The sequence below is a fragment of the Geotrypetes seraphini genome, chromosome 8 (genome assembly GCF_902459505.1).
Source record: "Geotrypetes seraphini chromosome 8, aGeoSer1.1, whole genome shotgun sequence".
NCBI classification, from domain to species: Eukaryota; Metazoa; Chordata; class Amphibia; order Gymnophiona; family Dermophiidae; genus Geotrypetes; species Geotrypetes seraphini.
The window spans coordinates 55,118,963-55,145,642 of NC_047091.1; the positions used below are offsets into that span (position 1 = coordinate 55,118,963).

At 45.9% G+C, this 26,680-nt stretch overlaps 1 protein-coding gene across 1 annotated transcript in view; it reads left to right on the plus strand.

Annotated features, from left to right (window-relative positions):
* Window positions 1-4,663: 4,663 nt before the first annotated feature.
* The window catches only part of EGLN2 (egl-9 family hypoxia inducible factor 2), a 51,934-nt gene continuing 29,917 nt past the window's right edge, over window positions 4,664-26,680 (plus strand). The window contains exon 1 of the mRNA XM_033955019.1: window positions 4,664-5,946. Coding sequence (XP_033810910.1) covers window positions 4,978-5,946 — 969 coding nt within the window. The 5' untranslated portion in view covers window positions 4,664-4,977. The remainder of the gene's footprint in view (window positions 5,947-26,680) is intronic.

Below are 26,680 nucleotides of genomic sequence, written 5' to 3' on the forward strand. Positions count from 1 at the left end.
CGATCCACAGAAACTTTCTGCCGGTCCACAGGGCCAACACATGCATCAGGCCCAAAACAGTGTTCTTCAACCGCTGGTCCACGGTGTGATTGATGCGGTATTATCTTTGAGCCAGCTCCCTCTTCCTCACTGATTCAGTGCACAAAGCCACAGACAATGGCTCCTCCACGCATCCTGCGCTTGAACTGGAAACCTTCTTTCTGATGTTGCAATGTCAGAGGGAAGGTTTCCAGATGAGGCATGGGACGCGCAAGGAGCTGCTGCTCACAGCTTTGTGCACTGCATCAGTGAGGAAGAGGGAGCCGGCCTGAAGATAATATCAGGGGCAGCATAAAATGGCCAGGCGGGAGCAGGCCAGAATGTAAGGCATAGCATGGAGGGAGGGAGATAAAGGTAGGGGAGAATGATTTTATTTTTGAATTTAGTGATTGAATTATGTCAATTTTGAGAATTTACATCTGCTGTCAGTGTGCTTTATATAGTTTAATTTTGTGGTTAACCATTATGTGTTGTTAATAAGATTATATTGTGTATCTGTGAAAAATGAATGGAAAAAATAGTGTTACAATTAGTACTATTATGGGGGCAGGGTCTGGCTCACGACTTAGCCCAGTGTTCTTCAACCGCCGGTCCACAGAATAATTATTTTATTTCTGCCGGTCCATAGGTGTAAAAGGGTTGAAAAACACTAGCTTAGGGTGTTGTTCCATATCCCTGCTTGGAAGGCGAGAGTCCTGTTGAGGAATGTTCTGAATCAGCATCCTTTGGGGGAAGGGAATATAAACAGGAGTGTTCTGCCTGAGAAGCGGAGTTTGCCCTGTAGGATGAAATGTTTCAGGAGGTAGGTGGGAGCGGTGCCGAAGAGTATCTTGTAGCAGAGGCAGCCGAATTTGAAGATTATTCTGGTCTCGATGGGTAACCAGTGAAGTTTCTTGTAATATGGGGTGATATGTTTGGATTTTTCAAGCCAAAGATTAGTCGAGCAGCCATGTTCTGGATTTGCCTCAGTTTCTTGATGGGTTTTTTGTGCGACCCTAGGTAGTTTATGTTGCAGTAATCCAGTGAGCTCAGGATCAGTGACTGGACCAACAGTCTAAATGATACGAAATCAAAGAATGGTTTTAGTGTGCGTAGTTTCCATAGTAAGTGGAAGCATTTTTTGATTAGGATGTTGGAGTTGTTCCCATAGTACCTAATTGCAAATTATAAACTTTTTTATTAAAATAAAGTGATAAATCCTCAAATACAGTATTTACCAACCTGAACAATTCTTTACTATTAATTATCCTAGTTCCTACTTTTTTGGAAAAAAATTATGACGTTTCTCCTTTATCTTTTCCTTATACACTTTTATCCTTATTCTCCATCTTAATTTAGCTTCTTTTGTTTTATTCCAAACTCTTTCTAAACGTCTAGCTATACGTTTTAATTCAACTAATTCAGAATCATACCATCCATCAATATTACATTGTTTCTTTCTACAGTTTTTCATTGGTGCAATTTTATTTAATGTTATTTTACTGAATTTATCCCATTCTGAGATAAAATCTAAATCGGTATTGAAATTTATATCATAATATGCCCAACATTCTGCAGGATTAACTGGATTTCTAATGCGGATATTTTTCTTTTTGTATTTCAAATGGGTATGTAAATTGAGTTTTGTCCATGATAGTTCAAAATTATACAGTAAGTGATCAGACCATAAAGTGTTTTCACAATTCTCACATTTAAATTAACATCTGATGTTGACAGATAGGTTATTATCTAGATTTAATTACATTTCAACTTTCTGCTGTGTTAAGGTAGGTGTCAGTATAAAGAAGCCCAAAGATGATAAGAAAGCATAATTTTTTTACTGATGAATCATCCCGATCTTCCAGATATAAATTAATATCCCCAACAAGTAAATTATTGACATTGCTGAGTTCAATAAGAGAAATTCATAGAATTCCTCTCTTGCTTTGTTCCAACTATTAGGGGGAATAGAGAACAAAGTTGTAGTAAAGTTCACTTTAAGATCATTTTTAGATATTTTACAGGAAATAATTTCCAAATCCTTTGTCTGTTTAGAGTCTATAATTTAAAATTCAAAGCAATCACGTAATATACTGTAATTGCTAAACCCCCACCCCTTTTATTTTCCCTTGATAGAGAAATGATCTTATAGAGGTAAAATATCCCTTATAATTGGATCATTATCTAAAGAAACCAGGTTTTAGTTAAAAACAAAAAAACTTAACTGATTTTCTTCAACCCAGTCATTGATTGAGCTTTGTGCCTGAAAGATCTTATATTTAGATAGGTACAGCCAAAACTACAACCATCAATAACAGGTGGTAATTCTACAAAACTCAAATTTCTCAGAAAGCGTTCTTTTCTATGTAAAGGTTTGGTAGATTATGGAGTAGAAGTTAATACCTGATTTGGAAATGGGCCTGTTTCATTGGAAGGGAAGGAGAGGAGACACTCAGTTTGGACAGGACTAGGTGCGGTACCACATGTCCTCTTTTTTTACTTCAGAAATACAGTAACCCTAGTGTTCTGCCCCACTTTATGTGGGCATTTGCTCAGTTTCTAATATAAGTACAGTGGAACCTTGTTTTATGAGCATAATTCGTTCCAGAAGTATGCTCGTAAACCAAATTGCTCGTATATGAAAGCGAGTTTCCCCATAGGAAGTAAGGGAAACTTGCTTTGATTTGTTCCACCTCCTCCTTCCTCCCCCACCGAGGCTACCGGCGCTGCTCCAGTCCCCCCCCCCTTGAGGCCACCGACGCTGCTCCATAACCCCCCTCCCCACGATCCGGCATCCCCCTCTGCGAACTGGCATCCTCCCCCCTGCTCACGTTGTCTCCCTCCACGATCCTACAATCCCCCCCCCCCCCGAGCACCGAAACGACATCCCTTACCCCGATTGGGCACCGGCACCAGCACTAACGTAAAGGACATGCCGGTGCCCGAAGATCCTCCCTCTTCTGGGCTGGGTGGTGCGTCGGAGATCCTCCATCTTGCCTGTGCTGGGCTGGACTGGGCCTTGAGCATTTGCGCATGCTCAAGGCCTTCTGGTCTCGTTCTCTCCGAGATTCTGAATCTGAGAATCTCAGAAAAAGCGAGACCAGAAGGCTTTGAGCATGCGCAAATGCTCAAAGCCCAGTACAGGCAAGAGGAAGGATCTTTGATGCACCACCCAGCCCAGCACAGAAAAGGGAGGATCTTTGGGCACCGGCACCGGTATGTCCTGTACATTGGTGCTGGTGCCCAATCGGGGTAAGGGATGTCGTTTCTGTGCTCGGGGGAGGGGGGAATGACACGAGTGGTGGGGATGCCGGATTGTGGGGGGTGGCGCTTATAAATCGAGTCAAACTCGGTTTCCGAAGCGCCGATTTTGTGAATATTTTGCTCGTCTTGCAAAACACTCGCAAACCGGTGCACTCGTAAACCAAGGTTTGACTGTACAAGTTTAAGTGTTTATGTTAAGATGTATAAGTAAGGTGTGGACTTAAATCCCCAGAGGGCTTGGCTTTTCCCAGAGAGCTAGGCTACATCCACAGAGCTTACCACCACCATTCTCCTTCACTCAGTCTGAGAGAGAACAGTTGCCATGTTTGTGGCCTGCTTGGCTGTATGAGAACCTGAGAATAGCATTGTTTTCACCTTTATGTTTAACAATCTAACACAGCTTTATTTTATATCCAAGACTGGAGGACAGTGTTATTTTCACAAGGTGTGGACACACTCCCAGCTCCCTTTTTGAATAGGAGGGGCTGATGGAGTAAGATTATGTGACAAAGTGGAATTGCCTTGAAGTCATCAATTGTAAGTGTTGAAAGCTGTTCACCAAAGAGTCTGGTTGATAATACTAACGGCCTCTTTTACAAAGCCGCACTAGCGCCCCGAAGACCATAGAGATTGAAAGGGCTTCGGGGCTGTTGTTGCGCAGCTTTGTAAAAAAGGCCATAAGATTACAGAAGTAAGGGTTAACTGACTAGGAGTTTCCATACAATTGGTAATATAAATTAGAGTGAGTTCAACAGTGGCCATTCAGGGGAGTCCCGTTTTCAGTACACAGCCTGAGGAGACTTCAGTGTGAGGAAATCTACAAAGACTACAATAAAGCTGTAGCTGTATAGTGAGCTATAGTCAGCATACCTAGGCTAGGAGATGCTTCAAAGGCTCCTAATGCCCTTAACTGGACACATGCAAGGCCTCTGACAAACTGCAGCTGTATGTAGGCCAGGTCTCGCTCCCTCCCCCTCCCCCGGGATTTCCAAGGACTGGTCTTTTCTCCAAGGAGCTCCCGGGCACCCCCCCAAACAGGGGGACTTCACCGAAGTAGAAGCCAGCCCCATATATTAATGGCTCCAAGAGCAAAGTATATTAAGCAGATGCTCAAGAACCGACCCCCCTCCCCCAACCCTACCTTTAAAAACTTGTCTTTGAAGTCTCTCACAGGTTTCTCGCGACCGACCAGCAGTTGCCCCTCTGCCGCGTGCTGCTTTCCCCGCCCCGCGCGCTTGACGCAACGTCCTGTTTCCGGCGGGGCGGGACGCGGCAGAGGGACGACTCGGAGGGCTGCCGCCAGCGCGACCTCGAGGGCAAGTCGGAGGTAGGGACGGAGGAGGGCGGGCTTGAGAATGACGGAGGTAACCTGACGCGAGGGAAGGGAGCCCGGGTTTTTGAATGCGTGTGAAGAGAGAGGAGTGCTCGGCGCGCGAGGGCAGCTAAATATGCGCGTGACTTGGCCTTTCGGCTGCGCTCCTGTATAACCTGGGGAGGGGGAGGGGGAGAGCTGGGAATCTTTTAGCTGTTGGCTTAGTTTATTTTCCAGGATGACAGATGGGAGCCTCCTGCTAGCGGCTGGTGCCAGTGGATGCCAGAGCAGCGGGGACTCAGCGACAGGCAGGGAGAGGCACGGGCTGGCAACATGGCAGCGAGACGTGTGGTACGTGCGCTGGACACGATGAGAGAGCTGACATGGAGAACTTGCACAGACGGGGCGTTCTGAGCCCCAGTCTGCAGCAGGAAGAAGGGAAGCCAGGACTGAAGAAGGCATTTGCAGGAGGAAGGGGTTCTTGTACCAGGATGGGAGTGGAGAGCTATATGAAGCACCCTGCTAGAGTATCCCCAGGTTCAGCCGCCTGGCTTTTGCCGGGTGGCGTGCAGGTCCCCACTTCAGCCGGCCCGCTCAAGGAAGCATTTGATATAGTGGCTGAGACGGACCAGGGAGCTCCCCTGTACCATGCACCTGGCTCTTGCGTGTCTCTTCAAAGGGATGCTGATGGGGCCAGACTTGAGCCCTTCCTGCAGCAGGATTCCACTATCTCCAAGGACTGGGGATTGACTGAGAAGGAAGCTGTGTGGCTGAGGGACCACCAGATAGTGACCTTGACTGGGAGATCCGATGGCCTTCCATCAGCAAAGAAAAAAAGAACTGATACAAAAGCTTCTGAAGTTACTAATAGGATTTTGTCAATGCCGGGCAGTGACTTGGTGTCCAAGGATGGAAAGAGAAAGAAAGTACAGGAAGATGGTACAATTCTTCCAGATCAGGGAATCAATGGAAGAAGTCATGGACAGGTAACTTCCAGGCCGTTCCAAAATGGGAACCAGTTCTTACCTCCCCAGAGAATGGCCCTCGACTATGTTGTCCCTTGTTTGAACAGCTATGGCATCTGTGTGAAGGATCATTTTTTAGGAGAGGAACTTGGGAGCAAGGTCTTGGGTGAAGTGGAAATCTTGAATCAGAGTGGGAAGTTCCGGGATGGACAGCTGGTGAACCAGAGAACTGTTCCTTCTAAGAGCATCCGTGGAGACCAGATTGCCTGGGTAGAGGGTAAAGAGCCAGGCTGCAAAAACATTGGCACACTAATGTCCAAGATTGATGAGGTGATCCTGCACTGTGCCCCCAAGCTGGATAAGTATGTCATCAATGGGAGAACCAAGGTAAGCAGGGATAACTCACTCAAAGATTTCTTTCCTTTTTCTTGGGGCAGATTTTTGGAAGTTGCAGAGTTGAAAAGGGGAAAAACCCTGTGCTCAGAATTCAAGGTGGTTTCATGGTCCTGCTTTTGGCCAGTTTTTAATTTTTTTATTTGGTAAATCCACTGCTGTATGCTCCCCTCCTGAGCTTTGACTTCAGGCCTTTGGTCTAAAGTTAAATTCATGAAAGCTTCATGTTATCCCTGAAACACTCTTAGATGACTTTTCTGCTGTATTATATAGTATTAGCCTGTCTCTTGCCTTTCATCATAGGTCAGAGTACATACACAATATCATTATTGCTTGGTTTCTGGAGGTTTATGATGGCATAAGCCGCCTTGTCCAGCTGTGTGGGCTGTCGAAACTGGCTAGGCTAAGAGTCACTTTGAATCTTGCATGCGGGAGTTCAATTGTACTTCAATTTACATTAGCTCTGAATTTCAGACTGAAAAGTAGTTCTGTTATGCTGTGTATCAAGGTCTCCCAGCCCTGGCTTCAGTATGACAACGCTGTGACTGCACAAGACAGCACCTGTCTCTCTCATGTACACGTTATTAGAGGGGAAGGTAGCTGTGACACACATGACACTGCGCTGTACCAGCACTAGAGTGATTCAGTAGCTGTTTAGCACTATGCAAGTATTAAGGCATTTGCTAACAGTAAATTTCAGAGATTGGGATTATGCCCTGCATACCCGTGAGAGAGGATTATGTGGAGATTCTACTCTCAGGGGAAAGGGATGTAGTTTAACAGGAGAGAGATTGTTACATGTGCAAATCTCCTGATTGCAAATTAGAAATACTGTAATCCTTAACATGGATGGATCATACCAGATTTAAACTTGTGTAGTTGTCACTACAACATGGAAGCAGGATGGGATCCTGCATGAGGCATTTACTCCAGAAATGGGAATGGGGGAGCAGTAAATCTGAAAAGTCTAGATGCCAGTTCGAACTCATAGGATTGGAAGTTGTCTTGCTGTTATTGTAAAATGCTTTCTAGCATACTGAAGTGTTCTATGTCAGTCTCTGAGTCTGTGGTCACCAGGTGCTGTGCCCATGGCCTGAGTAAACAACCAGTTCCCTCGGGATAGTGGCTTGCATGCATGCCTGCAGCTCTCATCTGGGTTTTTTTTTTTTTTTTTTGCCTAAAATGTATGTATATTTTTTTTAATTCCTGGAGTTAAAGTCCATAAACTGTTAAGCTAGACCTAGGGAAGGCACCGCTTGTCCTCAGAGGTAGATAGCATTGAATCTCATGACTTTTTAGTATTCTGCCAGCTAGCAAGTGACCCAGCTTGGTCTTTGTTATAATCATTATACTGGGCTAGATGGTTGTTCGGTCTGACAGTATGGCTTGTGTTAAGTGTGTGTGTGTGTTTGATTTCTGCAGAGTGGCAATGGGATACAAAACTCAGAATGTGTTTTTACATTCGCTGGCATACTGACTGTTGGGGCATTTTGTTGGTTGTCAGTTGCAGTTCCTTTTTTTTTTTTGCCTTGTTTCCTTTCAGTAATACTTAAAATGTTTTGTGTTTGTGTTTTATTTTTGTTTTGAATCCCACCCTGTCACTTTCGTGCTGAAAGGCATACGTAGCGCTGTACTTTTAACATTCAATAGATGGTCCCTGCTCAGAAGAGCTTACACTCTATATTACATCTAAATGTACACAGCGCTGTATAGATAAGCCTGGAGATCTGTGCAGAAACCTCATGATTATTACCCTTTGCCCATAGGTTATAGGGAATACTGGGCCCTGTAAACTGCCAGAACAAGAGACAGCAGAAGCTACTGCAGTGGGAAGAACCTTGTCCACCTCCATGTCTTCCCTCCCCTCAATTCTCCTGTATTACTAGATCAGAAGGGAGACATTGGTGCTGTGCATCTTATGACTGTCTGATAGCCCCAAGCCACATAATGTTTTCTCCTGAGAAATCACATTAGCAGTACTGGTTCCAGCAGACAGAAATGCATGGCCAAGCTGTGACTTTGCTTGTCTTAAAGGAGCTTGGGATGTTTTTGCATTTACAGGTTTTAGAAGCTGCTAAAGCTGCCATCCTTGAGGTTAAGGAGGGAGACTGGTATCTTTAGTAGTGTCTGGGTAGAAATAGGTTACAACTTGCAACCCCCCCCCAATCCCTTTTTTAAGTTTGCAAGGGAGGTCCCAGCCCTTAGTGTGGGTTAAAGGGAATAAATGTGATCATCTCTGTATGTACATATTTTATGACACTTGCATGTAGAATGAGTGCAGTACCTCAAGTGAGACAGCTGCACTCCCTGACCTTACACTCTATTCCCTATGGCCAAGTTAAAGGTGCACGCTCTCTACAGCTTCTAGGTTATTGAGAATACAGTTTGACCCTTGACCCCCCCCTTTCCTCCCCTTCCTCTAGTTTCTGTGAGCTTGCAATTGCTTTGCTTCTGCCTCATGGTATTCTGGTTCCTGTGGTCCTGACTTTAGTATGTGTATGGTGGGGAGGGGGTCTGGATCTGGAACTCCCAGTGCCATGGAGTCAGCAGTCAGTGGTTGGGGATGATGTGTTCCCGGCAGGGGGCCAGTGGACAGAGAAAAATGATCCTTGTGTGGTGGGGGAAGTTGCTGTTTGCCTTAGCAGCTGATTGGCCAGATTTCCTAATAGTCTGTACTTACATAAATCAGTAATGCATGCTAGCTCAGAAAAAAAAAGATGAAGTGAGGGGTGGGGCAGGTGTTTAAATTCCCAGTATGGCTGTCTACATGACTGATGTGTGAATGTTCCATGTACTAGTACAGCCTGTCCTAGAACCGGGTGTCCAGATGTATTACTCTCCATACTTCTTCCACTGGTTTAGAGTGATAGCACCTACACAGAAGAATCGGGGGAGAGGGTCAAGTGCATATGGGTAGGAAGAGATCATTCTAAGTGTCACCAAAGCAGGGAGGGTTGAGGGGTGCTCTGAGCTTTGTGAGATTTTTTCAGTGCTCTAGAAAATCCTTTTATTCTCACAAAGCGCGTTTAAGCTTCATAAAAAGGCTCAGACCTACAACTGCTCATCCCCATGGTCACTTTAAATCCAGTTTGCAGTAGGGCCACCTCAGGTGGGAACTGGGTTTTGGTTCCATTACTGAATTTGGTTCCAAAATCACCAGGTCAGTAGAAACTGTCCCCCAGCCCATTTTATTTAGTTGGTGGGGAGAGGGTTTTTTGAACATACAGTATTTTCAAAGCTAAAAAGCCCTTTATGAGCACTCTAGAAATTTCAGGAAACTCTGAGCACCCCTGAGCCCTCTCCACCCTGGTTACACTTAGGATGAGAGCCTTGGAATAGTCTCTTCCTGGCGACGTGCATGTAATACTCTTCTTGCTTCCGCTCTGTATGGTAATAGGAGGCCACCGGGGCTCTTGTTGGCATGTGTCTCCAGCATTGGCCTTGGCAGATCACTGAGTGCAGCTGATTGGACCCTGAATGCTGTGTGTGAATGTGGTGACACATGGTGACTCAGCAAAGCTTGCTTTTTTTAAGGTACTGCCCAGAGTTGCTCAAAGATCCGGTTCATGGAGATAGACTTTAACTTTTTGACTCTTCTTCCTCCAGGGGAAATGGAGGAAGCAGATGGAGAGGAACCTGGAAAGAGCACGTGGGAGAGGGAGAGAGCAGATGGGAGGCTAGCCTGGTGGCTCAGGTGCCATATGCTATGCCTTTCCTTGCAGAAGGTCCCTGGTTCCATCCCCTGATCAAATTCTTTGTTTCTCCAATGAGGCGATGGGCTGGGCTGGAAAGTCTTGCTCATAAATTGATTGTAAAACTGGGGTCTGGATTCAGGCCCTCTACTAGCAGGGTTCTTGGGAGAGCCCTGATAACATGAGCTCCAGTCCAGATGACCAGATTAGGTATGTAAAGGGGCGAGGTAAATAAAGGAAAAATCTCTGTGAGTTTGGCTGACAAAGACTTGTGGTAGCTGGAACCCAGTCCTGGATATGCTTGATCTTGAGGGTACAAAGCAGGAGGCTGTAAAAACAAATGAGCAAAATCCCCCAGCCTGTAAGATGAGGTGGGTGGGAGAATGGTATGCACCTCGTGTGGTATTTTACCTCCATACTCTTATTAATTCTTGCCCTGCAATGTGTTATATGAAATTTCATTGCCTTCAGAAGCAGCAGAGTGCTACATGTACCACTGTGCACTGGGAAATGAGTTGCAAAGTCAGGAACTAAGTCAGAAGGGAGCCCATATGAATGCCCTTTTGTTACCTTTTAAAGCAGTGTGTTGCAAACTGCCGCAGTAAGATTCCAGGTGTGCCGCGAGATGCCAGAGAGGAGGAGAGGCACCGACGCCGGCTGACTGCTTACAGTACTTGCCTCTAGTGGCTGTCAGGCATCTGTAGGGGACATAGCAGTGTCCCGCAGGGTGCTGACTAAGTTTCGCCTCTCGCCTTTTGTGTCTGCGGGGGATCGAGGCTCAGTCAGACACTGATTAGACTGGCAGGCCAAAAATTCAGCGCTGGAGGAGTGGTCTGTTGGAGGTAGTGATTTCTTCTCCCAGATCCAGCTACATTTGGAGCTGAGGCAGGGTGCAGTACATTTCTAGCATAGGTTACAGTGAGTAAGGCTGTTATAGCATATGAAGAAAATCAGGGGAGTCTTTTAAAACCTTTTTTAGGTTTCTGCCCCTTCCCTTAGGTTTTCCACTTCCAAAATCCTAAAATTGCTGTTTTTTAAATTTTGGTTAAAGCATTTTGGAACTGTTTTTTTGCACTGAAAGATTTTCTGATATACAATATATATTTTTTAATAAAGTTCTTCAGAAGCTTCAAATCACCTTGTTTTGCCTCAAAACTGGTGGGGGTGGCATTCTCTATGCCTTTACCCCTAATTTATGCCAGGTTTATGCTGGATGGGTGCTCAAAGAACGCCCTTACGCCACATGCTGCGCAGCATGTGAAGAGGAGTGGGAGCGGCCAGCTTAGTCTTCCCTTTGCTCTAGGGTTGAGGAACGGTCAGGAGTGGGGTCCGTTGCCCCAGAATGGCAGTCATCCTAAACGCAGGGACGCAGAGACAGTGGAGCCTAAGAGACACAAGCTGGAGTCATCTAAACAAAACTCTGCACTGCCTAACGTGGAATTTTCCCTGGAATTTGTCAATCTAATGTGGAAAGCCTTTCTGGAGGGCCAAAATCCTGAAGGGGAATCTGGCAGCACACCCTTTGCACGAGGGGGCTGGGGCTCCCAGGTAATGTCTGCCTCAGTTTCAGAGGCTTGCCAGGATCTGGTGGGCCTTTCTGAGGGAGACTCAAAGGATGAAGGATCTATTTCTATGCCCTTACTGTCAAAGATGAGCCCTCCCTGTTGGGAGTTGTGGGGTCACAGGCAGGTTCATGTGCGCTAAATACAGTGGTGGTCCAAAATTAAGGGGATGACCCTATAGTCCACTGGCTGTTCAGACCCTCGGCTCTGTTAGAGTTTATCACTGACTCATTCCTGAGGAATCATTGCCTCCTCTCACTCGAGTATATTATTTGCCTATGAACGTAAGGGGTCAGCATTCGGAGAATAAGAGACAGGAAATACAAGACCTTCAACAAAATTTGACAGCAATTTTGGAAACATCAGATAAAGATTTGGTTAAACCAGCAACTCTTGTACTATCTGTGGCTTTGTTGCCGGATAAAGATTGGATTTTGAAAATGTTTTTTAGGAACAAGAGTAAGGAGTTCCTGGGTTTGAAAATTCAAATGTTTCCAGATGTTAGTAGAGAAACTCAGAATCGTAGACGTCAGTTTCTTTTGTTGAAAGCAGGAGTTACACAGCTGGGTGGCATTTTCTTTTTACGTTTCCCATGTAAATGTATAGTAAGATATCGAGATAATAAGTATGTGTTTTTCGAGCCATCTCAACTTACAGCTTTTCTGACACTGAAACGTCTGGAAAAAGAGGGTATAACAACAACTACCACAATAACAACTATGTAACTGTAATAACAACTAATTGGACTTGGTATTAGAATAATTCCTCAAGTCAGACACATGATACTATTCTTTATTATATAGAATTTAAAATTGATTTCCTTAAAAGTTCACTCTTATATATATCTTGGATCACATAATTATCGAGGACTTGAGATTGTCCGATTAGAGTTTTGTCCATATTATGTTAATGATTTACTTATTATTTTGTGTTCGATCTGACAATCTTTCTGTACAAAATGTTTTGATTTTGTTAAAATTTTTAAAATGATAAATAAAGAATAAAAAAAAAAAAAAAAGAGTTTATCACTGACTCTACGGCAGTTAAACTTGAACTCCCAGCAGGTCCCCTCTGCTCTGTACTCTATAATGAGCGGAGTGAGAGCCCAGTCTTCTTCATTTCTCTGGCATCCCGATATCAATATATTGGTCATGGAGCATTGGGAGCTCCTGAAGGGTCCTTTAAAGTAGCCAAGACAGTAGCTCAGCTGTATCCCAATAGCACAGGAATGTCGACAACTTTTCGCTCAGCTGAAGGTAGATTCCTTGATAGGGCAAGTAATCAAATTCATGTCCCTACCAAGTGAAGGAACCATGGTATTAAAGGATATGCTGGATCGCAGAGTGGATGTGATTCTTAAGAGAATTTGAAGCACTGGCCGTGGGAATCAAAGCAGCTGCAACAGTTTCCTTTGTGACATGCGCCTGTCATACCAGGTTGTGGAGTCTTGAGTTGGTGGAGGATGAGCTTTTACCCCAGCTCCTATTAGCAAGAGTAGATTATGTAACCGATGCTCTCTATAACATCATCAGGGTCATAAGCAAAGTTTTGGCTTATTTGATCTCAGTCTGCAGAATGCTCTGGATCAGGCAATGGGCAGGAGATTCTGCCTCTAAGGCTACCCTCAGCAGACTTCCTTTCAAGGGGCAAACGTTGTTCAGAAAGAGGTGGATGTTCTCATGACCAATGTGGCAGATTGTCAGCCGAAATCTCTACCTGACAGCAGACCGCGAACTTCTAGAGGCTCCAGGCGGTCTAATTTTTGTGGCTTCAGGTGCTTTCGGCACCTGGAGCCTGCTCTCGGAGATCCTTCCAGGGATCCAGACAGAGATTCTCGGGTCCCAGGCAAAACGCCACCCGAAGATTCGGGCTTGGGGAGATACGCCATATACTTTGTTGTACCCAAGAAAGGTTCAGACTATTGTAGACCCATTCTGGATCTTATGAACGTCAATGCAACAGTGAAAGTTCTGCGCTTTTGCATGGAAACAGTACAATTAGTTATAGCGGAAGTAGTGCCAAGGGAATTTCTGGCCTCTCTGGTTTTGACAGCTAGACCTACCTGCATGTTCCATTCTTCTGGACCAAAGTTCTTGAGATTTCATGTCCTGGAAAACCATTACCAGTTCTCAGCCCTTCCTTTTGGGCTGATGACAGCACCTCACATGTTCAGAGCTCCATCATTCCCAGAAGGAGAACAAGTAGTGGCTCACATGGTCCAGGTCCAGCAGAGTCTGAGTTGGACAGTGAATTTCTGAAAGAGCCATCTGGTTCTGTCCCATTTCCTGGAATACCTGGGGGTCTTCAACATGGCAGAAGGTCATGTCTGTGTACCAGAGGTACGTAGACATAAGCTTTGGATTCAGATAACGAGCTTGCTGGCCAAACCAGCTCTGTCAGCATGGCACTACATCCAAGTGCTAGTCTCCGTGGCAGCCATGATAGACATGGTCCACTGGACAAAGGCTCAGGTGCATGCTATTCAGAATGCATTGCTTTTGCAGTGGTCACCTCAGTTGGACTCTGTGCAGATGTCTCTGCCATGGATTTCAGATACCTGGGCCAGTATGGACTGGTGGCTCTGCTCAAAGGTGTTGTCAAGGGTCATACCCCTTCAGTTAGCCTCAGGGGTAATTGTGACAATGGATGCCAACATGTTTGGCTGGAGGGCTCACTGCAAAGGACACCCAATCCAGGGCATTGGTCAGCCTCCCAAAGGAAGTGGTCAATCAAAAGATTAGAACTTCAAGCCATTCAACTGGCGTTACAAAGACTGTAGAAGAGTCTCTGGAGGAACAAGTGGTTTGAGTCTTCTTGGACAATGCTACAAGGGTGGTGCATGTCAGTCGCCAAGGAGGCACCAAGAGTGTACAGCTGAGTTTGGAAGCTTATTTACTGTTCAGATGGGCAGAGCTTCATCTTCACGCTCTTTCAGCAGCACATGTAGCAAGAGTGGACAATGTCCAAGCCGATTGCCTCAGCAGACAGACACACTGTACCCGGGCACGTGGATGCTGTTTGCAGCAGCCTTCCAAGCCATTTTTAGTTGTTGGGATCACCCAAAGTTTGATCCGATGGTGACAGCAAGAAACAAGAAGGCAGACAGTTCGTCAGTCGAAGATTTGAGTCTGAAAGCACAGTTCTGGATGGTCTTGTATGCGTTTCCTCTGTGGGCCATGATAGACCAGATTCTCCACAAGATTGCAAGCCATTGGGAAGCAGTAATTCTCATGGCTTCAGATTGGCCACACAGACTGTGGTATAGTGTGTCTTCAGTCAGGCGCAGGTCTCAGACCTCAAGTACAGCCAGATCTTCTTTCTCAAGGACCAGTGTCCATAAAGATCTGGATTGCTTTGCTCTTATGGCATGGCTTTAGAGTATGCAGCGTTAACGCGCAAGAGATACTCGGAGGTAGTCATTGCTACTCTACTCAGTTCGAAAAAGCCTACGACTGTCTTTGCTTATGCTAAGGCATGGGAAACTTTTCAGCACTGGTGCATTAAGGAAAAGGAGGAGCCTTTTCTCTGCTCCTATCTCCATGGAGTTAGCCTTACTTCAGGCTGGCCTTAACAAGGGGCTTACAGTGGCATCGCTTTTGTTTCAGAGCTCAAGACCGAAAGGCTTCATTGGTATCTCCTCCAGACATAGCCAGATTTCTAGAGGGGGCACTGTGTCTCAGAGCCACGGTATAACACCCGTTCCCTTTATGGAACATTAAGTGGTTTTTAGAAAATGACACGGTTACTGTTACCTATGGGTAACCCGCCAAAATGGAGAGGAAAACAACTGGTCGCTGTGGGTACGGAGACAAGGCCATTCACTGCCCCATGGAGCATTGAATGGCCTTGTTCCAACAGTTAAGTGAGGGAATGCTCGCAAAATACTTATCACTGATTGAGTGGTCCAGCAGCCCCCTCCTTCCAATCGCTGGTGTCTGCGCATCCCCTCCCTTCCATCCCCTCCCTTCGCTATTGATTTTCATTGTCTCAGAGTGGCACGAGCCTTTAAACAAGTCGTGCTCGACTGCCTGAAACTTGTCCTCTGACGCAACCAGAAACAGGAAGTTGCATCAGAGGAGAAGTTTAGGGCAGCCACATGCAACTTGAGAAAAAGGCTCTGGCCGCTTGGAGACAATGAAAATTGCCAGCAGAGATGAAGGGAGGGAGGGAGATGGATGGACTGCGGCAATCAGGAGGAAGGAAAGGGGCTGCTGGACCGAGCGAAGGGCACTGAAGTGAAGTGGGGAGGGGGTGAAAGGAACAGACATGGAAAGAAAATGGGAACGAGAGAGAGGGGAGAAGATGAAGGAAAGTGGGGAGGAGAGAGAGTGGAGAAGACAAAGGAAAGTGGGGAGGAGAGAGAGAGAGGGGAGAAGACGCTGAGGGAAAGTGGGGAGGAGAGAGAGAGGGGAGAAGACGCTGAAGGGAAGTGGGGAGGAGAGAGAGAGGGGAGAAGACGCTGAAGGGAAGTGGGGAGGAGAGAGAGGGGAGAAGACGCTGAAGGGAAATGGGGAGGAGAGAGAGAGGGGAGAAGACGCAGAAGGGAAGTGGGGAGGAGAGAGAAAGGGGAGAAGATGCTGAAGGGAAGTGGGGAGGAGAGAGAGAGAGGGGAGAAGATGCTGAAGGAAAGGGTAGGAGAGAGAGAGGGAAGTACATACTGGATGGAAGGAGGGGATAAAGGAAAAAGGCCACATGCTGAATTGGGGAGACAGATATCAGATCTGAGAGAAGAAAGGAAGAGAGAGATGCTAAATACCATCTGGGGGAGGGAAGGGAAGAAGACAGAGATGCCAGAATATTGTGGGAGTGGCAGGAAGAAGATGGGTGCCAGACTAATGGGGGGGGGGAGAGAGAAATGGAATGGAGAGGCTCAGTAACAGAGCAGATGCTATATAGAAGAGGCAGAGAGAAGGCAGACAGTGAATGGAAGGAATAGAATGACGAGAAGATGAGGAAAGCAGAAACCAGACAACAAAGGTAGAAAAAAATTTATTTTTTTATTTTTTTTTGCTTTAAGATAAAGTTTCTATTAGTTGTGTTGATAAACATTTATAAACAAAGCACTGCCAGCTGAAAATCTCTTCCTCTAGTTCAGCAGCCAGAACTTTGATTTATAAAATGACAATTGTACAGAATATTGTTTCTTTTTCTACTTTAATAAAATAAGTTCAGTATAAAAACTATTCGAGGCTTGTGCAGATGGGATCAGATGGTTTGCGGGGATGGGGCAGAGCTGGGGAGTGAGCTTGCGGGGACGGGGTTGGGTTGGAGACTGAGCTCGCAGGGATGGGGCAGAGACGGGGACAGATTTTTTCCCCCATGTCATTCTCTAGTGGCTTTGCAGGTCCTCAGCCAGGCTCCATATAAGCCACTGAAGGAAGCGTCCTTAATGGATCTGATGCTTAAGATGGCTTTCTTGTGTCCATTACCTCAGTGAGAAGAGTCTCGGAGCTATAGGCTCTTTATTGCAAAGAGCTTTTCCTCAAATTCACAGAGGCTGGAGTTTCTTTGCTCACCATGCAATCCTTTTTGCCAAAGGTTGTTTCCAATTTCCATGTCAATCAAGAAGTCAGATTGCTGGTGTTCCAGTCAACAGATTCTAAGAAGGACTGGATTCTGAAAAAGTTGGATGTGAGAAGAGTGCTTCTCCAATATCTTTAGGTCACCAATGAGGGTCAAGCTATCTGACTACCTTTTTGTGCTCACTAGTCAGGCTAGACGCAGCATATCGATCTTCAAGGCCGCAATCTCCAGATGGATCCTTAGGACCATCAGCATATATTGCCTATAGAAAACAGTCTCTGTAAAGGCATATTCAGCTAGAAGTGTGGCTTCACAGGCAGAAGCAGTCTCCCCTGAGTAGATTTATAGGGCAGTGACTTGGTCCATTCTCTATATTTTCCAGGTTTTACAGAGTAGATGTAGCGAAAAGAGAGGACTCCACCTCAGTGTTAAGGGCCCACCTCAGTGTTAAGGGCCAGTGCAGGATCCAAGATGGCTGCCGCATTCTGTTGCTGACAAGACGCTGGAGAGTATCTTTCCTACTTACCAGAGCAATGCCGAAGAGAAGGGGTAGGAGCGTTGGTGGAGCCTCCCAGCGCTCAAGCCCCGCAGTTCTCACCGTCGATGACATTTTCCGGCGTCTCCAAAGTGAGTCGAGTCACTTGGGGAATCGCCCGATGGGAGCGCCGACTGATAGGAGTGTCTCGGCGGATACTCCCGGGCTGGACGTCACGCTGAGCCCCGACGTCAGGACGCCTCTCTTACAGCCGTTGCTGCTGGGAGCCAGCTCTCCGAAGAGGCAGAGCTTTCTTCTCGAGAGGCCAGCGAAGTGGAGGGCTCGCTGCAGGGAACAGCACAAGGGGAATTTCTCCTTGCAAAAGAACCAGCGACCGGGACAACTGTGCTTAAGGATCCACAAGGCACAGGGGAGGTAAAACACTCAGATGAACTAACTAATAGTGCACAAATACTTTCCTTTGCCCCTATCCGACCCCCAGAAGTTACACTGGAATCTATATGGGACTTGGTTTCTAGTCTGGGTAACTCTCTCAGTCCTCGGATAAAGAATTTGGAAAAAGAATTAGAATTTCAGAAAGAAGAAATCAAAAATGTGAAACAGGACATTGTAGTCATAAAAACTGAGATACAAGAAGAAAAGAAGGACTTTAAAATGTTTAAGAGCAACCAAGACTTGATTGTGAAAGATAATCTTAATTTGAGAATAAAATTAGAAGTACTTGAAAACAATAATCGGTTTAACAAAGGTTGACTCAATTCCTCCAGGAGAAATGATAAAACGGCACTTTCTGGAAAATTTAAAAATTCCTGAGAGTTCATTGCCACCATTGTCAAGAGTGTATTATTTGCCTACTAAAAAAAATCAGGATTCTCAAAAAAAAGATGACGATGGTAGTCCACAGGAAAATCTTTTGGATGTTACCGCTTTATTGGAACAATCTGATAGAGAGGTGGCTAGTCCAGCCACTCTCCTACTGACTGTAGCTTTGGCTCCAGACAGAGATTGGATTCTTAAACTTTTCTTTAAAAATAGATCCAGAGATTTCCTTGGCTTCCATATTCAGGTTTTTCCTGATGTTTCGAAAGAAACTCAGAAAAGAAGGAGGGAATTTTTATTGTTAAAATCAGGTGTGACCCAGATGGGGGGATTATTTTTTCTTAGATACCCTTGTAAGTGTGTAATAAGGTATAATTCCCTTAAATATATTTTCTTTGAAGGGCCAGTGCAATGGTCCCACCCTAGATTTGGACTGCTTTTGTACATTCCATCTGTCCAGAATGACATACCTATTGCACTAGAACATAAGAAATGCCAGCACCCTAACAGACCATGGGTCCATCGAGTCCGGCGATCCACACACGCGGAGGCCCAGCCAGGTCTACCCTGGCGAATACCTTATTTACTCAATGTGTTTTTCAAGAAGATATGCATCCAACTTGCCCTTAAATCCTGGAATGGTGGTTTCCTCCACAACCTCTTCCGGGAGAGCGTTCCAGGCATTCACCACTCGCTGTGTGAAGCAGAACTTTCTGACGTTTGTCCTGGCCCTGTCTCCCCACAGCTTCAGTCCATGACCTCTTGTCCAAGTCACCTTCGACAATGTGAATAAAGGTGTTTCCTGTTCCATTTGTCGAATCCTTTCAGTATTTTAAAAGTCTCGATCAGATCCCTCGCAGTCTCCTCTTCTTGATGGTGAAAAGTCCCAGTTTTCTAAGGCGATCTTTGTAGCTCAAATTTTCCATACCTTTTATTAGCTTCGTCGCTCACCTCTGCACCCTCTCTAGTAGTAATATATCCTTCTTTAGATAGGGAGACCAATGTTGGACACAGTATTCCAACTGTGGTCTCACCATCACTCTGTATAACGGCATTATTACATCCTCAGATCTACTCATGATACCCTTCTTTATCATGCCCAACATCCTGTTTGCTTTTTTTGCCGCCGCTGCGCATTGAGCCGACGGCTTCAGTGTCCTGTCTATCATTACCCCCAGGTCCCTTTCTTGTTCGCTTTTGCCCAAAGTTGCATCAAATAAGGTATACTGGTGCTCCTTGTTTTTCCTGCCCAGGTGCATCACTTTGCATTTTTCTACGTTAAACTTCATTTGCCACTTCTCTTCCCATTTCTCAAGTTGTCTCAAATCTTTCTGGAGTTCCTCGCAGTCCGTCTGTACCCGATTGCCCGACTCAGTTTTGTGTCATCAGCAAACTTGATGATTTCACTTGTTGTTTCTTCTTCCAGGTCATTTATGTAAATATTGAACAAGATGGGCCCAAGAACCGAGCCCTGAGGCACTCCACTAGTCACTTTCTCCCAGTCCTAGAACTTTCCATTTACGCTTACCCTCTGTCTTCTCTCTTCCAACCATTTTCCTATCCATCGTAGTATGTCCCCTTCTATTCCATGACTGAAGTTTTCTGAGAAGTCGCTCATGTGGAACTTTGTCAAAAGCCTTCTGGAAGTCCAAGTATATTATATCCACTGGTTCTCCGCTATCAATATGTTTGTTCACAGTCTCAAAAAACTGAAGTAAATTAGTCAAATATGACTGCCTCTTCCTGAATCCATGTTGACTAGCTTTCATTAGGTCTTTTCTAGTAGATAGGTGTGTCATTCTGGAGCAATCATTCATCGGTTTGGTTTGATATAATGGCTAAAGTGGAGAGCGGCCTCACAATACTTAAAGTCCTAGATTTCAAACGTACGGACTTTAATAAATGGGAGAGTAAGAACATAAGAACATAAGAAGTTGCCTCCACTGGGTCAGACCAGAGGTCCATCGCGCCCAGTGGTCCGCTCCCGCGGCGGCCCATCAGGTCTATGACCTGTGAAGTGGTTCCTGACCATTTCTATAACCTACCTCTACTTCTATCTGTATCCCTCAATCCCCTTATCCTTTAGGAACCTATCTAAACCTTCCTTGAACCCCTGTAATGTGCTCTGGCCTATCACAACCTCCGGAAGCGCGTTCCATGTGTCAACCACCCTCTGGGTAAAAAAGAACTTCCTAGCATTTGTTCTAAACCTGTCCCCTCTCAGTTTCTCCGAGTGACCCCTTGTACTTGTGGTTCCCCACAGTCTGAAGAATCTGTCCCTGTCTACCTTCTCTATGCCCTTCAGGATTTTGAAGGTTTCTATCATGTCTCCTCTAAGTCTCCGCTTTTTCAGGGAGAACAGCCCCAGCATTTTCAACCTGTCAGCGTATGAAAAGTTTTCCATACCTTTTATCAGTTTAGTCGCTCTTCTCTGGACCCCCTCAAGTACTGCCATGTCCTTCTTGAGGTACAGCGACCAGTACTGGACACAGTACTCCAGATGTGGGCGCACCATTGCACGATACAGTGGCATGATGACTTCCTTCGTCCTGGTTGTGATACCCTTTTTAATAATACCCAGCATTCTGTTCGCTTTCTTCGAGGCTGTCGCACACTGTGCTGATGCTTTCAGTGTTGTGTCCACCATCACCCCCAGGTCTCTTTCAAGGTTGCTCACCCCTAGCAACGATCCCTCCATTTTGTAGCTGAACATCGGGTTCTTTTTCCCTACATGCATGACCTTGCATTTCTCTATGTTAAAACTCATTTGCCACTTTTTTGCCCACTCTTCCAGTCTCGTTAGGTCCCTTTGCAGGTCTTCACAGTCTTCCGTGGTTCTAACTCTGCTGCAAAGTTTGGTATCATCAGCAAATTTAATAACCTCACATTTCGTCCCCTCTCCAGGTCATTAATAAATATATTGAACAGGAGCGGTCCCAGCACTGACCCCTGTGGAACTCCGCTGATGACCCATTGCCAGTCTGAGTAATGGCCCTTTACTCCAACTCTCTGTTTCCTGCCTGCCAGCCAGTGTTTGATCCATCGGTGGACATCCCCCTGCACCCCATGGCTCCACAGCTTCTTAAGCAGTCATTCGTGAGGTACCTTGTCGATGTCTATGGATTCCCCTTTATCCATCTGGCTGTTTATTCCCTCAAAGAAGTACAGCAAGTTCGTGAGGCACGACCTTCCCTTGCAGAAGCCGTGCTGGCTCGCCTTCAGTTGACCATTGTTTTCTATGTGTTCGCAGATTGTGTCCTTAACCAGTGCTTCCATCATCTTTCCCGGAACCAAGATCAAGCTCACTGGCCTGTAGTTTCCCGGGTCACCCCTTGATCCCTTCTTAAAGATGGGCGTGACATTTGCTATTTTCCAGTCCTCTGGGATCTCCCCAGTTTTTAAGGATAGGTTACATATTTGGCGAAGTGTTTCCGCTATTTCATTTCTCATTTCTTTTAGTACCCTTGGGTGGATGCCATCCGGACCTGGTGATTTGTCGCTCTTCAGTCTGTCTATCTGTCTGAGGACATCCTCTTTGCTTATCTCTAGTTGGACCAGCTTTTCATCATAGTCTCCATTTATGATCTCCTCGGGTTCTGGGATATTGGATGTGTCCTCTCTCGTGAAGACTGACGAGAAGAACTTGTTTAACCTGTCAGCAATCTCTTTTTTTCTCCTTTACCACTCCCTTCCTGTCTCCATCGTCTAATGGTCCCACTTCCTCCCTGGCTGGTTGTTTCCCCTTCACATACCTGAAGAATGGTTTTAAGTTTCTTGCTTCCTCTGCCAGTCTCTCCTCATATTCTCTTTTTGCTTTCCTAACCACTCGGTGACAGTCCTTTTGGTGCCTTTTGTGCTCCTTCTGGTTGTCCTTTGTTTGGTCCTTTTTCTATTTTCTGAATGATGTTTTCTTGTCACTTATCGCCTTTTTCACTGCATTTGTTATCCACGCCGGGTTTTTGGTTCGATTCTTTTTGCACCCTTTCCTAAACTTGGGGACGTACAGGTTTTGTGCTTCATGCACCGTGCCCTTGAGTAGGGCCCAGGCTTCCTCAATGGTCTCCATCTTCCCTGAGCTGTTGCTAAGCTTCTTTCCCACCTTTTTCCTCATGGCCTTGTAATTTCCTTTTCTGAAATTGAGTGCTGTCGTTGTGGTTCTTTTCACCTTTGATGTTCCTATTTCTAGCTTGCACTGGATCATGTTGTGATCGCTGTTTCCTAGTGGCGCTAGTACTACCACCTCCTTTGCAGGTCCCCCTAGCCCGTTGAAGATTAGGTCAAGAGTGAAGAAAGAGCTGTTAGGATGGGAGGACATAAGAGAAGTGGAAAAACAGTAGTCTAAGCTGAAAGGAGCTACAAAAATGGCTAAGGAACTTTATGTGAAGAAAATAAATAAAAACAAGAGAAAAAGGAAACAGATATGGTTCTCCAAACTGGGTTCCTCTCTACAGTGTCCCTTTAATGAAGGTTTATTATCAGATATATACATCTTCTATGTTAGTGATTGCAAATTTAGGACCTGCTCAACCTTTTTTTTTTTTACTCATCAGTTAGCATTAGTGTTTGCGGCCCCAGATAATTTTTTTTTCTAATGTGGCCCAGGGAAGCCAAAAGGTTGGACACCCCTGACCTAAAATCTGTAAATGTGGTGCTTTAGCATGGAGATGGTACGGTCAGTCATTGGATCCAGGGGAATGCCTAGCCTCCCTTCTAGTTCTGTGCACACTTAGTATTTGTATCGTGTTTTATGTTCATATTGGAAATACTAACTTCCTGATAAATCTTATCTTGTTTACGTGGATCTCCTGCTAAGGGGTCTTTCTGTCATAGCATTAGAACCCAGAAGTGAAAGTATTGTTATGTTGTGACTCGGTATATAAGGTACAAAGGGCTAGATTCACTAAGCAAACCGATCCTGTACCAATCGGTTTGTGACCCCTTAGCAACCAAATTTCCCTCCGGCCCGATTCACTAACGTCGCCTGCGATCAGCCTCCAATCCGTGCATGCAAATGAGAGGAACTGCATGCAAAGTAAGTGGGGGTGCGATTCACTAAACAAATTTCCCGATCCGACTAGGCTGGTCGATGAACCCAAAAAGCGACTGCTGGGGACCAGTCGAAGACGTCTTTTCAACTTTCCACCTCCAGCCCTGCTCTCTGCTGCTACGAACCTCTCTTGCCCTTCCCCGCAGGGGAACTGAGTTCTTGCGGGAAGCAGTGTGGAACCAGGCAGGTAACCTGGTGCACCGCTACGCAACAGAATGGAAGAGGAGTCAGCCGGCAGTCGGAGGAAGCGGCGGGAATCAGGCAGCCAGCCAGCGTGGGGCGCTGCATCCAGAAGTTAAAAAAAAAAAAAAAAAGGTATGCGCGGGAGGCATCGGGGAGGAAGAAGAGGGCCAGGGCCTGCCTGTCACTTGCCTGAGGGGTGAGGAGGAAGAGGCCGGGGCCTACCTGCTGCCTGCCTAGGGGGTAGGGAGGGAGAAGGAAGAGGCTGGGACCTGCCTACCTACCCTTCCTTATTAAAAATAGGGAGCAGGAAAAAGCTGGGCCTGCCTGCAGGGAGGCCTGGAGGGAGGAGGCCTGCTTGCTTGCCTGGGGGGGGGGGGCTGCCAGGGAGGGGGATGCCTGCCTGCCTGTGGGGGATACCTGGGAGGGATGGGAGTACTGCCTGCATGCCTGGGGGGATGCCTTGGAGGGGGGAGTACTGCCTAATTGCCTGGGGGGGATGCCTGGGAGGGAGGAGTACTGCCTGCCTGCCTGGGGGGGATGCCTGGGAGGGGGAGGCCTACCTGCATGCCCTGTCCCTACCTGCCTGCTAGCCACTAGACCATGCCTACTCTGTCCCTGTGCCCTGTCCCAACCTACCACTAGACCACCAGAGGGGGGACAGGGTACAGACCCTGGCAGGGAGGGGGAACAAGGTGCAGAGCTTGGCAAGGAGTGTGGAGTTGGGTGCAGAACCTGTCAGGGAGAATTTGATTCAGAATGGTTTTTTCTTGTTTTCCTCCTCTAAATCTGGGGTGCCTCTTATGGTGAGGTGCGTCTTATGGAGCGAAAAACACTGTAACTTAGCCGGTCATGCACTAGCTGGATTAGAAACAAAAAACCCCCACAAAAATACTGGATATACAATGCTGAAACCTTGATAAGACCTGGCATTGAATTTCCAGTTTTAGCACTGACAGCGGACAAAAATTTACTGTCTGCTACCAGTTTGAATAGTGGTAGTGGTGGTGGGGGAGGGTGGCAATGGTTATAAGGAGGTGGGGGAGGGGGGGAACAGACCATAGTCAAAAGTTCTCTGCCCTCACAATTGGGACCTGAAGCAGAAACCTGTTTGGTGGGAAGGCATTTTGTAGGTATGTTATTTCTGGATGTGAAACAAGGTTTTAGTTGGGATGGCCTGACCTTAGCTGTTTGGACCTGGAAAGATAAATAGCCCAAAATAGCTTGTGAAGGAAACATTAAGCCAGTTTACCTTTGCACCTTGCTATACAACTGCACCCACTGCCTGACCTTTCTCTGGGAGGAAGGTGCCTGCTTGTTACAGAGCAGGCAGCCTCCTCTGTGCTGGTATTCAATTGAGGTTTACTGGGTGACAGTGCAAGGAGAGGTAATGCTGTGGTTAGGTTTGGGTAGGTTTAAAGCAGGTTTTTTGTTTGATGTAGGAGAAGGATGGTAGGGAAAGGAAGTGGGTGGGTGTGCAAAATCCTTGCCGGAGATGAAGCAAGTGACACGCAAAGTGATCAAACCAAGTGGGTTCAGTGCATCCACAAGTCTGTGACAAGGATCTGGGTTCTACCAGCTGTGTTTGCTTATATCTGACCTGAATAAAAAGGTTCTGCCTTTTGAAAGCTTGTCAAAAACTTGTATTAAATTAGTCCAATAAAAAAAATCTTATTTCAATTTCTTTGTTTTATTTCTTTTTATCACCAGCTGTTTGACTATGGACACAACAGATAGATGTTACAGGGAGAGTTTCAAGATGTTCTGCCTGATACAGGAATGTTTTGAGTAGCTTGCTCTCTTGTTTGTTTGCATTTATGTCTTTCCTATTTTATTTATTGAGTTCTTTTCTTAATATTTTATTATAAGTGATTTTGTGTCCAGCTTAAACAGGAAAGGGAAGGGATTTTGGATTTAACTCATGCCATTTTCAGTTGTAACTCAAGGTGAATTACATTCAGGTATGCTAGAAGACATCTTTCTTTTTCTTTTTTTATCAAACTGCACTACCGAGCAATGTGAGTTAAATGCTGAGCCGGCCATAAGAATAGAATGGGTGACTTGACATTTAGCTCGCCCTACTCGGCAGCGCAGCTTGATAAGAGGGGGTAAATTCGTACCCAAGGCAGTAGAAGGTTAAGTGACTTGCCTACAATCACAGGAAGTGTTGGTGGAATTTGAACTGAGCTTCTGTGGTTCTCAGTCAGATGCCTGTTAGACTACTCTACTGTCCTGTTTTTCGTCCACAGAAAAAGAAACTTGACACAAGAAGTGAATCTTTAGAAGATATGAATCTCTGGGTTGGAGGGAGGGTGATGGTAAACTCAAGAGCAAGCTACAAAAATACTCTTTTGTAAGCGGGGTGGTGGATACATGAAATGGTTTTCCAGAGGGATATGATAGAGACAAAAATGGTAACCAAAAATACCCAGAGAAGATATCTGTTAATAAAGCAGTGCGAGAAATGGGCTGTGGTTTGTGGCATGGCACCAGGAACAAGGGTGGACACTCTAGATCAGTGGTCTCAAACTCAAATCCTTTGCAGGGCCACACTTTGGATTTGTAGGTACTTGGGGGGCCGCAGAAAAAATAGTTAATGTCTTATTAAAGAAATGACAATTTTACATGAGCTAAAACTCTTTATAGTTTATAAATCTCCCCCCCCCTTGAAGGACTGCATGTTCCCCCCTTCTTTGCAGCGTCCTCCAGCTTCTCCCCTGGCCTCCCAGTCTTAGTTTCAGCTAATTACTGCAGCCTGCAGAGAGGATCGCAGTGCTGTAGCGTTCCTTGCAGGCTGCTATCGGCCTCCGCAGCATGTTCCCTCTGCCGTCAGAGGCAGGATCGCAGCAGAGGGAACATGCTGCTGAGGACAATGGCAGCCTGCAAGGATCGCTACAGCACCAGCAATCCTCTCTGCAGGTTGTGGTAATTATCTGAAGATAAGAGCGGAAGGCTAGGGGGGAAGCCGAAGAATGGCGTAAAGAATGGGCAGCACTAGTACAGACAGTACTAGTACAAACCGCGGGCCACACAATAGTACCTGGCGGGCCGCATGTGGCTCCCGGGCCACAAGTTTGAGACCACTGCTCTAGATGGGTCTAGCAGTGTTTTATTTTTTCCTCATTCTGTGCCAGTGGTAGGGAGATTTGGAAGTTTACAACACTGCATCCAGGAGCAGACACATTGGTGACAAAGACTCATGGGAGTACTGGCCTAATTTATGCATTGAAGTCATGTGGCAAGCGGCTGGAATTTGCTGTTCTCCATAAAACCATTTGGCAGAACTCCAACCTGCTTCTAACTTCACATTCAAGTTAATGCATAACTTTTTATTTAAAAAGAAGTGCGATTGGTCAGCATCCATGCCATATAAGTTTTTAAAATATCAAGCCAATCATTTACTTCCTAC